Here is a 16,517-nt window from a genome sequence, read left to right on the forward strand (position 1 = left end):
TAATGAAAAACAACATGTAGAGAAAACAGCGATTTAATATTATCCGTGTATTTTCGGATTTCCAGCAATTACATCCAGAACCAATGACCATAACAGTTTCATGGCACCATAAGTTTATCGTTGAGAACAAAAAACCATGGATGGAATTGGTTTTACGTTATATAACTTGAAAAAAAGACAAAATGGGACAAAATTTGCGGGTACATTTCAGAAGTACTCACATATTTTATCCCATCACATATAAATTCAACCAGCAACCGGCAGTATCATTGGCAACGCAGATTGTACTACAGAAAAACAACTAGTCTAGTTAATTAAATGACATACTTATATATGCCCAAAATAATCCGATATACACTAATCTGGAGCAAAATTATATGCTTGCAGTTTGTAGCACTATGTAGTGGGACTGTAATGCGGGTACTTTCAATATGGGACAAAAACAACTTGGTATTTTTTCCATGTTTTTCCATACAAAAGTACAAATTTCAATTTTTTTTCCAGAAAATATGATAACAATTAAGTCGATTCCCGATGTTAACTCAAAAGTGACCAAAATCAGTATGGGACAGTTATGCGGGTACCGGCAGTATAGGCCTATACCAGCGGTAGGGTAAAGTTGCAAAACTGAGCAATGCTCTGCACTGCAAGTGATTGCATTGTTTTGTTTACCTTTTTTTCCTCTCTGCTTCGTACATAATCGCGAGCAGAAGTTGGGATGCACCGCCTCACCGGCGTATTGCGTCATGTTTGCGTCGTTGCCGATAATGATCATTACCATCACATCACCGGCGGCGTGCTGGAAAACCTATGCGTCTCGAGGTTTTCTCCCCTTTTGGAACATCACTTATGCTTCGTTATGAGCGATGCGAAACAACTCTCGTGAACGATCAACTGGCACTTTTTGAGAGTGTTTGTTTTGCTCTATGTTTCGATTTGTGCCAACCTATATGTTAAGTACAATTGCGGTTTGTTTTCATAAACCTTATATGCTTTCGTAGTTTTAGAAAAGTGTTTTTTGCAATGAATCCCATAATTTCTTCCAGTGTGTCAACCATGTGAATTGCAACTTACGAGTTTTTTCTTTGAACCCAGAATGACTTGCCATTTAGCTTGGCACATTCCAAACGACAGCAAGATCAGACGATCAACAGCAGTTATTTTCCTTGGAAAGAAATAAAGAGAAAGTGTTGGGCATTAGCCGTTTAGTATTTTCAAGCTTCTTGAAAATCTCGAGTTCTTCGTCCTTGGATTTCTCGCCTCAATGAAAAGGTTGTTCTGTTTTTGTTCAATAGAAAAATTTTTATGCTAATAAAAATTATTGACAATTTCGAAAAAAAGATCCAAGGTTTCCCAGCTTCCAAGTGCAGAAAATATTGGCGATTTACAAACTGGTTAAAAAATTCCGTTCAGGATGCGCCGACATTTTGCTCTGTGCCTGAAACTTCCATTGTGATGACACACACTAAATGAGTTTTATAATTGTAAAGATGCAGTTCTGGTATTGAACATGCATTTTTGCATCTCACTTATTTTATGTTGGCCCGTTTCCGCAAACATTGTGTCAATCATCAATCAAGGCTGCAAACCGTGCAGTTGAGGATGGGTAGAACTACCTTGAATGGACCACTTTCTTTAGTGGACTCTTCTGACGAAAAGACGAAAAAGCAATTCGTTTGAAATGATTGCTTTCATCGGAATAAGAATATCCTCGCTCTTGAATTTGCCTTAAAGTATCGTTGCTTGCAATACCCTGGTTTTCAAAGGCTTTACGGCCAATCTTGATCCATTACATAATTTTGGTTGGTTCAGTTTTCTAAGAATGATTCGTTGAATAGTTGGTTACTTCTCCGTTATTATCCATACAATCTACAGATTTATTTATACAATCTATTGATGTCCAAAAATTTCGTTTTGAATGATAAAATTCAAATCGTTGCCATCTTTATCGATCGATTGGTACGGATTGTACCCGTTCTTAGATTACATTGTATTATATTGCGCTACACAGTAGGCCTGGCCGTTGACAAGAAAAATGTATGGAAAACATTTTTAAAATGGTGGATATAATTTTCCAGGATACTTTCAAGTACTGGCTGTGTTAGTGTAGACTAGACTAGACTAGACTAGACACTAACAAAATAACTCTGTAAAAAATATAATGTCCTTAAAAAGATTTAAGATGGTATCTAAGGTCAACTTTTGGCTTCTGTGCATCATGTCGATTACGGATATACCGATATTGGATGGTATTTGCCAAATCATCATAGAACATATCTTGTATTCTAAAATCCTTACATTCAAATTTTGGCTCTATCTGCTTTATTTTTTATCAAGTTATGCACATTTGGCCCTAGAAACCTTCCCTAGCCGAATTTGGTTACATTTACTTGAATAGTTCTCGACTTATGTTGAAACTTGTGATTTGTTTGTATAAAAGTCCTGTCTTCTAAAAGAGAGAGGGAGCGTAATAACCTTCCCTGGTCCCAAACCCCCTACTAACATTTTTTTCACGCCGCTCGGTTTAGCAATTTCCACGTCCTTATAGGGTCAGAGAAACTTTCATTTTTATACGTTTAGATTGTTTTGTTCGTTAGATTTCCACTCAAAGAGCAAGATTCAAACATTAAACATAGGCACTGCACTTCCACAGAGCTAACATATTTGAACAGTTGAATCTACGAACCATTTATCATTTACTATTTATTTCTAAACATTTACTATTTACTATTTAGTAGAACTTTCAGTCCAATAATAACATTTGTGAGATTCACACGATTTGCTCATGAAAAAACTGTGAATGAATGTATAGTAAAGTGAAATTAATGAATGTTATTTTAAGTATCAACGGAATGAAGATACAAGAGGCATTGAACTTAAACAAAGCTTCCGCCACCACCGATTTTATCTGTATATAAACCCATTAGATCGTATCACCATTTGAAACATGGCAATTATTTTGAGACATTTACTTTGTAAAGTGAGATTCGTCATAAATTGTAACTGATGTGTAACACCTAGAGCATAACTGCACTAAAAGAGGCAATGAGTATGAACCAGATTACATACATATGTATAAACATGGTCACACGCATATAAGTAAGCCGGCAAGCGTCGATCAAATGTTTCGATCGCGCCTCTGGTATGACAATCGAAAGAGACCTCAAGGCGTTCAACTCTTTTGCTTTCTTTACCACTTACACACGATCCACCCATCCATAATTGCCAAGTCAAGATATGCAACGCTCGACAGTCAAACTAATTGGCACACCAATCGAAGGAGGAAACATGACTCATAAAAATAAACCAGCTTATTCCGTTTGTTTGGTGCATTAGGAACTCAACGGTGGTCCTCTAATCATTGTCAGCACATCGTTTGTCAGTCACACAGGTGACGCCCCGTGTCAGAAGTGAGGCTATAAATAAATTAGATAAAATCGAATTTCCTCCGATTTATTGTAATGCGTCCGGCGTAGATGGACAGGATCTAATTGTCATTAGGGCAGATCATGTGTTTATGTCTCCTCCATTCTCTTTTAATTTAATCGTGTTTCATGGTTCTCTTTCCTTCTCTTTGATTTCAGATAATTGCCCTGCTGGCGTTACATCACAGTGTAGAAGCGAAAAACAATACCTCCGAGATAACGACGACCAACAGTAGTGCAACCAACCCGGAGAAGACCGAGGAAGCTAAAGGGAATGCTACTGAGACGACCACCAACCTAGATGTTCGCGGAAGGCGAAATTTGGAGTTGGGAACCCACACCGGCTACAACTACTATCAAACAGTGCCATTCCGGGCGGACCGTCGAATCTCGAATGCCTATCCAGATCCCGGTCCCTACTATCATACCAGCAACTATGTATCCCATCCACAGGCATTAGTAGGCCCGTCGCCTTCAAATCACTACCATGGTAACATTTTTGATTGACTTATTCAGCAAGTAAACTAACTTTAACTAGAACAACCCATGTATAAGTTGAGATTTATCAAAATTTTCTTGAAACACTAAAATTCAAGCTACGCGTAGGTTGGATCCATTAAATTAGTAAAGATTTATATAAATATGTGAATGATATTTTATCAGAATTCAAATTTGAGAGGATTATAAGTGGTTATAACTCGATTATTTATATCTCTTTAAATCCAGATTTTTCTACTTTGCCTAATTAAATCTTCTCTCTTGCTTTGTTTTTCTTCATATCTTTACCTTTGTCTTTTTCCTTTTCGCTAACTGTCGTCTATCACATTGTCTCTCTGTCCTTTCTTCCTATTTATTTATCTCTATTTAACTCTGTCTGTCTTTATATGTTCTTTTCTACCCTTTACTACTCTTTCTATTTCTTTTTTCACTTTTGTAGAGACTTTCATCTACTCTTTTCATTGTTTTTTATTTTGTCCTCACCTTCTTTTTTCATCTTTCTTTGCTCACACTTCTATATACGTTCCTATCCCTATCTTTATTTTTGTTTCTGGTTATATATACATATTTGTGTTTCTGTCCCTTTCCTTCTGTAACACTTTATTTTTTTTTATTTCTCTGTTAATGCCTGTAAATGATAAAAATGCGATTTTCATCCTGGCCAATATCGATTAGCTTGGGGCTGTAAATTGATTTTAATATTTCCGTGTTAAAGACTTGTTTACATTCATAAACCAGATTTCCAGTTCTGTTTCGAGAGAAATGTGATTGTTCCTTTCTATTTAACTTTACGTATAACATATTTTCTTGTGTATATTTCACAGGTTTCGAGAGTGACATCTCAAACTCAGTTAGTAACTTCCATTCAGGACCATCAGCTCCGCACCCTCACCATCAACCAGTATACCTAGAGGCACCAGAACCAATCATCGAAATAATTATCAAGGAGAGTAACGAGTCCAATGCCTTCGACTATGAGCAACCTTCTAGTTCTATTCCGAAGAAAAAAGAAGAAGTTCAAGTTTTCTATGTGAAATATCACAAGGATGAAAAAAATGGAATTGTTCTGGACACCCCGGTGCCTGCTATAAAGCCAATACCCGATGAGACGGAAGAGAAAGAAATACCTAGCCCCCTACACGAAGAACCGATTGTAGTTACTCCACACCCGCCCCAGAAGACGACGACCTTGAGAGCTATCATTAATCCGGATTCTGAAAAGTATCACAGCAACAGCGGAATTCGCATATCCTTCGGTGTGGAAGATAAGCATCAGAGTGGTCACCAGATATCTGAAACTGAAAGTGAGAGTGTGGCACAACCTGTTGTAGCACTACCTCAAGGTCAACAGAATCCAAGGTCTCAACAGCAATTTCAGCAGCATCCCCAGCAAACGCAGGTACTTTCCCCTCCGCAACACCAAACTAATCATCATCACCATAACCATCACGCTAGTCAACACAAAGCGGATCAATTTTACCAACAACATCAACAGTTTGTTCAACAAAGATCGTTTCCAACGGCGGCACCTTTCGCTCCGCAGCCACAATACCTTCAGCAGCCACCACAGCATCAGCAGCCACAACAGCATCAGCAGCCACCACAACATCATCAATCACCACAGCATCAGCAAAACTATATACAAAACTACGTCGCATCAACACCAGCCCCACAATATCGCACCCAGTCTCAGTATCAATTTCAACAATTCCAAGGACCTCCACATCGTTTCCAACAGTTTGATCAAGGCCGAAACTTCATTCAACAACCACCACAGCAGCAGTTTCGAGCACCACATGCCCAGTCGCAACAATTTGTGCAACAACCACCAGTTCGGCAGCAACCAGCGCAACAGCAGCAACAACTGCCAATCCCGCAATACATACCGCAACCTCAACCTCAACCACCTCGTCAACCATCTCCAGAGTTTCAACAGCAATCTCAACCCAAACCCATACCTATTCCACTGCACAACATAAACAATCAGCCTCCACTGAGACAACAATACACTCAACCTGCACAGCAAACGCAATTCAACCAACCCTTCAACAACTTTTACAAACACCAACAAACTCAGCTTGTACCAAAACCGGCCAATCACAACTTTGCACCAACTCCATTACCACAAACATTACCTCCATACCAGCCACAGCAACAGCAAGCTAGATTTCCAGAAAATAATCGCCCAACTGTAAACCGCGGCAACTTTGTTGATTATGTCCCTCCTGTTCAGGGAGGACTTGTCCAGCAAGCTGCTCCAAATCTAGGAACCACACGAACACCTGAATATCAAACAACCGCAGCTGGCCATCAGAATCACATTCAAAATATCCTGCCCATCAATGGAGAAGTAGTTGCAAGCGTTCCCAAATACGAAACTCACATTACCGAGCACATCAATGATGACAACCAGCGAAAGCAGCCACAAATTCTGAGTACCGTACAACAAAACGAACAATTCGCTCGAGGACCCGCGTACAAGATTCTCCCCTCTCAGGAGCTTATAAGTCATTCAGTAGCTCCCCAAGTTGAGAACTACTCACAGCGGAATTTTGTTCAACCTCTACCAACCCCCCAGCAATATGTCAGTAATGCTGCTCCCCAAATCATCCCTAACTCAGAACCTATCCATCACACCGTTCGACTTGCCACCAAAGCCGCTCAATTAATCAATGTCTCACCCCGTAACAATTACCAGTTGCAATCACAACAACAAAGACCACAGCAAACACAACCAGCACAAGCGCAACAGCCGCATAAATCATTTGTCTGGAACGGTGGTCCAACGCGACCAGCTGCCCCTGGTTTACCCCAAAATTTCCAAACAACTCCGCAGAATCAACTAGTGCAACCGCAGCAACAGCAACAGCACCAACAAACCCACCCACAGCACAACAATTTCCAGTCGCAAACTCCCCCACCATTCGGAACTCGCACGTCGGTTGCATCACAGCAGACCCCAATCCAACCGTCAACCCAACGAAGCACAACCACTCAAAGTCCCGCTACGACCACCCATGCAGTAAAAGCACCACAACAATCTGAAAACACTGACAAGAAACAGAAAGCCCTGTTAGACCTTCCGGATGAAGTGCCTGATGACATCCGTCAGCATCTGTTATCTTCCGGAATTCTTGAAAACGCTGATATAAGCGTTCTAGATTACGATAAATTAGGAGAAACTGCTCTAGAGAACCTACCTCCGGAACACCTAGCTAATTTCTTCAGTTCTGGTGGAGCGTCACAGTTGGCCAGCTCTAGTAACGTTGTTTCGGTGGTGAAACCTAACGGGGATAAAGTGGCAGAAAAATTCATAAGCAAAAATTACGACGTCAAAGATAAGAGAACGAAATATGTTATCGAAGGTCAATCGGAGAACGAACAACAGAACCAACATGAACCGACACTGGTGACAATGCCTGAAAAACAAAACGTTGACTTAAAGGTGGTTAGATTCGATTCTTCTAATCAGAAGAACGTTACCGATCGGTACATTAAGCAAGACTCTACCGTCCTACCGTCGGTTGGTATTCAGGCAAGTTCCGAAAGTGGAGAAACCGCATACAACCGGTATCTTCCGCTAAAGATCAACGGCGCACAATTTCCGATTCCGGATGCACCTGAGCTGAGGGGTAGAAAAATTTCTAGCGTCGTTGTGCTTGCTCCGGTCGATACCATGGGATTGAATAACAGCTTTGTAATAAATACTGAGGTCGAACGGGACGGTAAGAATTCAGAAGAACAATCACGGTTCGAAAGGGACGCAATGCTGGATACGCAGAAAATAAAATTCATCGCTGATGAGGCCTTGAAGCAGCTCATTAAGAAACCGTCTACAGAGAACTTCAAGCGGTGGCTCGAGCGGGAAGGCAAAACAGATGTAGATCTCCAAAGCGTTGTCTTATTAGTTACCAAGTAAGCGCAACTATAGAAATTTTGGTTCCGAATCAACCAATCCTATCAACCAAATATAAATCTTTATACCATTTCTTTTACAGAAACGAAAACGACGACCAGGAAATCTTCATGTATGACATTGCCACCAAGGGCGTAACGCACCTGAATGGCGAGCTGTCACTAGCCTTCGTCAAAGTAGCTGAAGAAAACGCGAATACTCACAATCTTGATGAAATGCCCATCGTCGACAGTGGAATAGTAGAACAAATGGAAACGGCTGAAGACTCTAAACAGCAGATCAGCACCGATTACAACGATTACAACACTGAAAGAGACTATGATCTTTATCGCCATGGCCCTAGTGATTCTGCATCCCTGGAAGACGAAGACACCCAGCCAGAACCTTCGGAACATAAGCCAATCTACGTGTATCCAATTAATAGCAAATATCGCAGAATACAGATCAATTCGGGCTACAGTAGTATCAAAAATTAAAAAAAAAACGTCGAAAGTGTGTACGGATATGTGAGTGTGTGCGCAAAATTGGGAGTCAAGTGTGAAATGGATCAAGTCTTATGAATAGTTCAAATTTCCTCTAATAATGCCAGAATGTGTAGAATGCTTGAGTTGATTTAGCATTTTTTTCCTAAATGATTTCGACAAGCTTACCATATACCAACATCGCTCAGCGAAATTCCATATATAGAACTAGTTTTGATACAGGATATTTTTTCTTCTTTAATTGTAGTATGCTTTTTGTAGGTTCTCGCAAAAAAAAATCCTGTAAATAATGAAAATCTTGTCTTCCTAGTATAAAAAATAGCACTTGCTTTCGGTAGACAGACCATATCAAATATCGTACATCAATTGTCGAAAGGGATGAGACGTATTTAGTACACAGCTTCACCAGTTATACCGAATATGAGGAGTTTCAAACTCATCTGTTTAGCGATATACATGAAGTGACCAATAAAGTCAATAGATCGTAGTTCGAAATAGCGATGAAATGCGCAGTATTTCTATGCAATTGCTGAAAAAAGAAGAAAAAAATTGCGACAGCTCAATTATTTTTTCATGTCAAAATTTCTTGATAAATTTTTTATACATGGAAAGGAATTGAAAATAAGGAACGTTAATGATAAACTAATTTATATTGTATAATAATACTATACCGGTAAATTTGTTTTAGATACATGATGAATTTCAAAATTCGTGTTATAAATTATTGTTTCTGTCTAAATTTCTCTGTTGAATAGATCTGTTGCAGCTGGCATTTTTTCTCTGAAAATAAATGTACATTATGACAAAATTGAAAGTAGCATTTAGTTCTTGAATTGCAACGGACAGAACGAGACCTAAACTGCCGTAGAAGAAGGTAAACTGAGCAAATTTTTTTTCTTATTTGTCAAAACGAACTACTTGATTTTTTACTGTAATTTGAAGAATAATTAAGATTGCAATAGTAAACTGTTTGGGATTTTTATGTAAAATCTTATAAACGTGATATAAACGTCATATGGGTCATTCCATCTCAAAGTGTGCAAAAAATACGAACGTGTCAATGATCTTCTCAGACTCGAAATTTAGGGCCACTATGCACAAATCCCAACTTTGATGCCGATTGAACCACCTTTCGTTCCGAGAGACTTTGCTCTTTTAACATGAAAATGCCATTTTTCGTCAAAAAGCCTGATTTTCTTGTAACTATGGATACAAATATAACTTTGGCCGTATGGAAACTTTGGTCGTATGCTGACTGGGAAGGGGGAACGTACGCGGCTGTTTCCCCATGTTAGGGGCGGCGTACAACAGCGTCTGATCCGGAGCGGGCGGCTGAATCATGAAACGCGGTGTCTCGCCAGCTATATCAAAGACGGCAGCCCCGTCGCGAGACTAGGTATCGCAGCCCTAGTAAGGCAGCATACTGAATATTAAATACTACGAACAATCCAGATATAAATACGGAACGGAATAATCGGCATGAACCTAGGCGAACGAAAAAGGACAACGATTATTGGAAACTCGGTACTTGGAATGTAAGGACTATACTCGAACCGGCACGCGCAAGTATCCTGGCTAGAGAGCTGCGAAAGGTGAATGTGGAGGTTGCAGCTATCCAAGAGGTGCAGTGGCCGAAATCGGGAGAACGCGAATTCCGAGCAGTAGATCCTATTGCGGACACTTCATTTAAGTACCACATCTACTATAGCGGCGGCGTGAAAGCAGAAAGAGGAGTCGGTTTCGTGCTAATTGGAAAACAGATGAAGCGTGTCATTAGATGGAGGCCGATCAGTGACCGTATATGCGTCTTGAGAATTAAGGGCAAATTCTTCAACTACAGCCTAATAAATGTGTACGCACCGACCAACGAGAAACCCGCTGACGGTAAGGAGGAGTTCTATGAGCTCCTGGAAAAGACATACAATGAGTGCCCAGGACACGATGAAAAGATTGTCATCGGAGATGCAAATGCACAGGACGGGCAGGAAGACTTCTTCCGCCCCGTAACTGGTAGGGAAAGCTCCCACTCTACTACGAACGACAATGGCACACCTGGATGCACCCGAATGGAGAGCTTTGCTCTCAAATTGACCACGTTCTGATTGATGAACGGCACTTTTCAGACGTTACAGACGTGAGGTCGTTCAGAAGACAGAACGTTGACTCGGATCACTATCTCGTAGTATCTATAATCCGCGCCCGGCTGTCCGACGTGCTGAAATCCAAGGCAACAAGGAGGATGCAGTTGAATATCCAGCGGCTATCAACTGAAGGAGTGGCTGCAGAGTACTCGCAGAAAGTTGATGAACGGATTGAGGAAAGAGTTGAAGGGAACCTGAATGAACAGTGGAGGCACATCCACAGTTCGATCAGCACTACAGCGCGAGAAGTATTGGGTACAACTGCGGCAGCTGCGCCCAATGAGTGATTTGACGCTGAGTGCTAGCTAGTGACGGAGGAGAAGAACCACGCCAGGGGTCACATGTTGGCCACGGCTGTGACTCGTCAGAGCATGGGTAGATATCGAGATGCAAGAGCCGCTGAAAAGAGACTCCATCGCCGGAAGAAACGACAGCATTGGGAGCGTATTCTTGCGGAGGCAGAAGGTTGCTTTTCCAGGCACGATGCGAGGAGCTTCTACAAGAAGGTCAACGGAATCAGGAATCGAAACGTGTCAGCCCCTGTCATGTGCAACGATAGGGAGGGGAACCTGATAACCGATAAAACAGAGGTGGCCAGGCGTTGGAAGGAACACTTCAGTGTGCTGTTGAACGGTGAGGGAAACAGTGGAGTCGAAAAGAGCAGGATGACTATTGAGAATGATGGTCAAGCTGTGGATCCACCATCCATGGACTAGGTGAAGAAAGCAGTGAAAGAGCTGAGAAACTGCAAGGCAGCCGGGAAGGACGACATTCCCGCCGAACTCTTCAAAGTCGGGAGCGAACAGTTGTATCGTGCCATCCATCGGATCATGCTGAGAGTGTGGTCTGATGAAGAATTGCCCTCGGACTGGTTGGAGGGTCTCATATGCCCGATCTACAAAAAAAGCCATCGCCTGGACTGTAGCAATTATCGAGGCATAACTCTTCTCAATACCGTGTACAAAATTCTCTCCCTCATCCTGTTCCACAGACTGAGGCCGTTCAGGAGACCTTTGTTGGCGAGTACCAATGCGGTTTTCGAGGGGGACGCTCCACGACGGACCAAATGTTTACCTTGCGACAAATCCTCGATAAATTTCGAGAATACAACTTGCAGACGCACCATCTGTTCATAGACTTCAGGGCAGCGTACGATTCAGTCAAGAGAAATGAGTTATGGCAGATTATGATTGAACATGGCTTGCCAACAAAGCTGATTAGGCTGATACGTGCCACCCTTGAAGGTTCTACATCAAGCGTCAGGATAGCCGGTGAGATATCGGACTCGTTCGTGATGTTAGATGGTTTGAAGCAGGGTGACGGGCTGTCGAACTTATTGTTCAACATCGCATTGGAAGGTGTTATACGGAGGGCTGGTGTGCAGAGAAGCGGCACCATCATTACAAAGTCGCACATGCTTCTCTGTTTTGCGGACGATATCGACATCATTGGTATCAACCGTAGAGCTGTGGAAGAGGCCTTCGGACCTCTCAGGAGGGAAGCTGCGAGATTAGGGCTCGTCATAAACTCTGCCAAAACGAAATACATGGTGGTTGGCAGAGTGCGTGGTAGTCCGTCGGAGGTTGGTGCTGCGGTGGTGCTAGATGGGGAAACGTTTGAAGTAGTTGACGAATTTATTTACCTGGGAACATTAGTGACATGTGACAACGAGGTTAGCCGTGAGATAAGGAGGCGGATAGCAGCCGCAAATAGGGGCTTTTACGGACTACGTAACCAGCTAAGGTCCCGCAGTCTGCAAATCCGTACTAAACTTGCACTCTATAAAACACTGATTCTTCCGGTGACTCTCTACGGCCATAAATCATGGACGCTGAAAGAGGCTGATCGGCGAGCTCTTGAGCTTTTGAGCGTAGGATTTTGCGTTCAATCCTTGGCGGCGAACTAGAAAATGGTGTTTGGCGCAGACGCATGAACCATGAAGTGTACCAGGCATACAAATAGGCGGATATAGTCAAGCTGATAAAACACGGCAGGCTTCAGTGGGCTGGGCATGTAGCGAGAATGCCGGATGAGCGTCAAGCGAAGGCTATATTTAGCAGGAATCCCGATAGAGGTCGTCGATTTCGGGGTAGACCCCGCACTCGTTGGATGTGTGCTGTCGACGAGGATGCACGCGAAACAGGTGTTAGGGGCGATTGGAGGATAGCAGCCCAAGACCGAGGGACATGGCGACGTATTCTGGATTCGGCACTGGATCGATAATCGGTCTGTCGCCTTAAAATTAAAAGTAAGTAAGGTTTCACCGCGATCTCCACTTAATTGATAATTCCCAACCAAAAAATTTTGTTGTTTTATAGCTTGTTAAGCTTGTTGTTAAGGCGGATTCCGGCTGAACTAAGGCTTAATATGCTGTTATACAACAAAATTGCTTGCTGGGTTAATCTCACGGATGTCACCTTTTTGAAGATGAAACGAATAAAAAATTTCCTCATGGGTGGCACCCGGTGTGGATCTCCCCCTCTTGTGTGCCTTCTTGTTTTGGTAATAAATAATAACACAAACAAAACTTTAGACTGCGTAGAGAGAAAGACGGTACTGCTTTCGCCATCTATCCAATAAAATATGGCAAAAGTACGAATTACGCTAAACTAAATAACGCTCTTTTATTAAAATCTGAGCGAAACTAAAATCATCAAATCAAATTAAGCATTTTTAACGGGCCAAAAATTAGAACTTCAATTGGGTCCTAAATCTATACCAGTTCTTGTATGTCGTTTGAAAGAGATAAGTTTTCTGAACAAAACGTGTTTTTTGAAAAATGTTTGTCGTTGTCCTTTGAGTTTTAAATGAAGAATAAAAAAACTACTCGAAAGGTGCTCATGTACGGCGAACTGTCATTTAAGGCCTTTCGAGCAGTTTTTTAACCTGCATTTGAAAATTGAAGGACAACGACAAACATTTTTTAAAAACACGTTTTGTTCAGAAAACTTATCTCTTTCAAACGACATACAAAAACTGGTATAGCTTTAGGACCCAAATAAAGTTCTAATTTTTTTCGAGAAAAACACTCTCTTTCAGTTGATGCATAAAAATCTAAGATTCGTGTCGAACTTTAGGACCCAATCAGGGACACACAATTTATTTAAAAAATGACAGCGTTAGAAAAACGAGCTGGTGCGGATTTGGAGCAAGTGGAGCAAGGAATTATGAAAGTACTTGAATGTTGCTCATTGTTTTGACTGGTAAGCTTTCTTTAACCCATTCCCGGCGGATGATGCCATATGGCATCACCTGATATTCAAACTTTGATTTAAGTTTAACAATTATACTTGAAAATTTGCACGATGAAACTATTGAGTATCGTTAGAGAATAAATTGATCTTCAAAATGTAAAACAGTATGTGTCAATTGTACATATAGTTAATTAGTAATAAGAGTTTAGAGTTCATAATTTGAGGTAAAAACTTTCAAGCATGAATAAAATGCTTTCGAAAGCGAAAAACAGTTCTTCAAACACGTGAGAGTATGGTGGGCAACTCTGGCTTAAAGATCATATTTCTAGCCCACATGATATTCTATATTCAGCGTACGTCTAATTGGTCATATTTGTATGTAAATACACTAAAGTTGCTTTTTATGCGGGGGATACGTGCCGCGTAAAAAAACCGCGTAAATTCCGGAATCCGCGTAAAAAAACGCGTAAGTTCCGGAATCCGCGTAAAAAACCGCGTAAATTCCGGACTCCGCGTAAAAAAACCGCGTTAATTCCGGAATCCGCGTAAAAACAGCGTTAATTCTGCATTCCGAGTGAAGGGAAACCGAAATCCGCGCAAAAAACATACCGCGTAAATTCCGGAAAAAGCCGCGTAAAAAAAAACCCGCGTAAAAAAAACGCGTAAAAAGTGACCTTAGTGTGTATCAGGATATTAACTCGCCATGTAGTAATGAACCTAATCGTACGCATTAACAACATATGCTGGCGACTATGCGTTGCTGGCAATCTGTTTGCATTCTTTAATTGTTAAGTAGTATAACGTGCAATGTAACAGATGTATTTCAGATGCAGATGTATAAATATGTATTAAAACTCTTGAAGTGTCGGCCTGCAAATAAATTTTGGATTACCGCTAGTAAAATTACAATATACTTGCGAAATTTTCAACCGGTGTCTCTTGGTGTTTATTCGTATGCGATAGCTTCTAATTTGGCCTAGCATGATGCTACATAAAATGAGTGAGCAACGTAATATTGAATTTTGAAACTTGATAAAATCATTTATATAATGGTATTTTTCGCAAGAAAACTATCAACTATGCAACCGTGAAACAAAAGAATGCTTTTTAATTTGAAAAAAAGCCGAGGATGGGCCAAAAATACCAGTACGCAAAAATTACCTCCACTACCCTACACACTGAATGCAAACATCGTTTGTATACAATACTGAACTATAAAAAGGCGAACAAAGCTGCCCCGTCATGTATGTACGTATTTTGATTAGCCTACTGCCAGGCGTTTTCGCTAGGGCGTATTTCCACTAATCAAGTGAAAGTATAACTGGAACTTCCTCCAGAAGCGAGAGGTGAAACATTTACATTGTCAGTAGTTCTCTCATAAATTCATTAACATGCAACTGAAAACGATGTTCGCGAACAAGCGTTTAATTATTTCATTAAGTATTATTAATAGAAACACATTATTTCATTTCGAAAGAGTATAAAAAATATTTACTTCTCCTGTGTAGTAAAAGCTTACAAATACACTGTTGTTTACCACTGTTGTTTCATTGCAATAAATTCAAATTCATAGTCACGTTTTAATGAATATATTCGGTAATGTACTAAATGTAACGGTTTCGAATCCGATGAGAAAGAAATGCAATACGATAATTGTCCGTAATAATTTATACCCATATACGCTAAACACAGGCTTCAATCGTGTTCCGTTCTGGTGGATGCACATTTGGGTCATACAAATGAATAATTAATCAGTTGTCAGAGCATCTACCGGATAATGTCAGTCACCGCCAAAAATCAACGTTTCATGCAAAATACTATTCGGTGTTAAACCGAATAAGCTACGATTTTTTCCAATATACAACGAGAAAAACTCGATGGCGATAATACATGCTAGCTGGATTGATACAACTAGCAAACTCCAGGGTGTCAATAACCAGCCGGAGAAATATCTTGTAAACAACATTATCACAGTTTGTCCCAAGTTTTCCAGCACCAATCAAGGATGGCCACATACTAGCTCGGCAGTGAAGCTTGTCACACTCCCGCGCGGCGCGCCTTCTCAGCCCTACTTGAATTGAATTTAAATTCGTATCGTGCCTGCAGCATCCCACGCGCCCACCGACGCCGGTCGTTAGTATCAACTGCGATGTTGTCCTTGATCCTGCTCGGCATCCGTACCTAATGTTATGGAGATACACCGTGCGATACGTTATCGTATCGTAATTTCTACTGCGTACGATTTGAATTACGAAAGGTTCACAGCTTTTCCACACAAGGAAATATGATGCGTAACATTATACAAAAATATAAACAAATAAACTAAATAGAAAATTAAAGGGTTGGTCGCGATCCGTTTAAAATTTCACAGAAAAATTATTTTTTCGACACGTGCAAATTCATATTCGATAACAATAATTAGTATCGGGTAGCGGATAACAAATGATTAGAAAAAATGTGCACAAAATATGCTCATTGCTTAACCAACAACAAATAACATAAAGCATGAAGCTTATCGAATTCTTGCCAATAGCCTATTTTCGATTGACGGATTTTGCGACAAATCGACCAGAGGTTATTAGCGCCCAAAGTTGTTCTTGCATGAACGTTTGTCTGTGGTAGAACCTTTTCCCAAAATTTCTAATGAAGCGTATAATTAATCTATCTATCTGTGATCTATCTACCCCATTTGGCGTGTAATTTGTCATATTTTCCGAAACTATTTTCGAAGATGTCCGATTGATCCATCTACATCATTTGACGTGAAATTTCTCATCTTTCGAGATGCCACAGTTCCAGCGAACGCCAATGTACTTAGGATCAGGGTTGATATTTGTTGACACTCTTGAGTGAGAGTGAAA

At 40.8% G+C, this 16,517-nt stretch overlaps 1 protein-coding gene across 1 annotated transcript in view; it reads left to right on the top strand.

Moving 5' to 3' along the window:
- The window catches only part of LOC129725177 (putative uncharacterized protein DDB_G0290989), a 47,586-nt gene extending 38,417 nt beyond the window's left edge, over positions 1-9,169 (top strand). Inside the window, exons 2-4 of the mRNA XM_055680690.1 lie at positions 3,585-3,915; positions 4,748-7,838; positions 7,922-9,169. Of these exons, the coding sequence (XP_055536665.1) occupies positions 3,585-3,915; positions 4,748-7,838; positions 7,922-8,315 (3,816 nt within the window). The 3' untranslated portion in view covers positions 8,316-9,169. The remainder of the gene's footprint in view (positions 1-3,584; positions 3,916-4,747; positions 7,839-7,921) is intronic.
- Positions 9,170-16,517: the final 7,348 nt, after the last annotated feature.

The sequence above is a fragment of the Wyeomyia smithii genome, chromosome 2, assembly GCF_029784165.1.
Source record: "Wyeomyia smithii strain HCP4-BCI-WySm-NY-G18 chromosome 2, ASM2978416v1, whole genome shotgun sequence".
Taxonomy (NCBI): Eukaryota; Metazoa; Arthropoda; class Insecta; order Diptera; family Culicidae; genus Wyeomyia; species Wyeomyia smithii.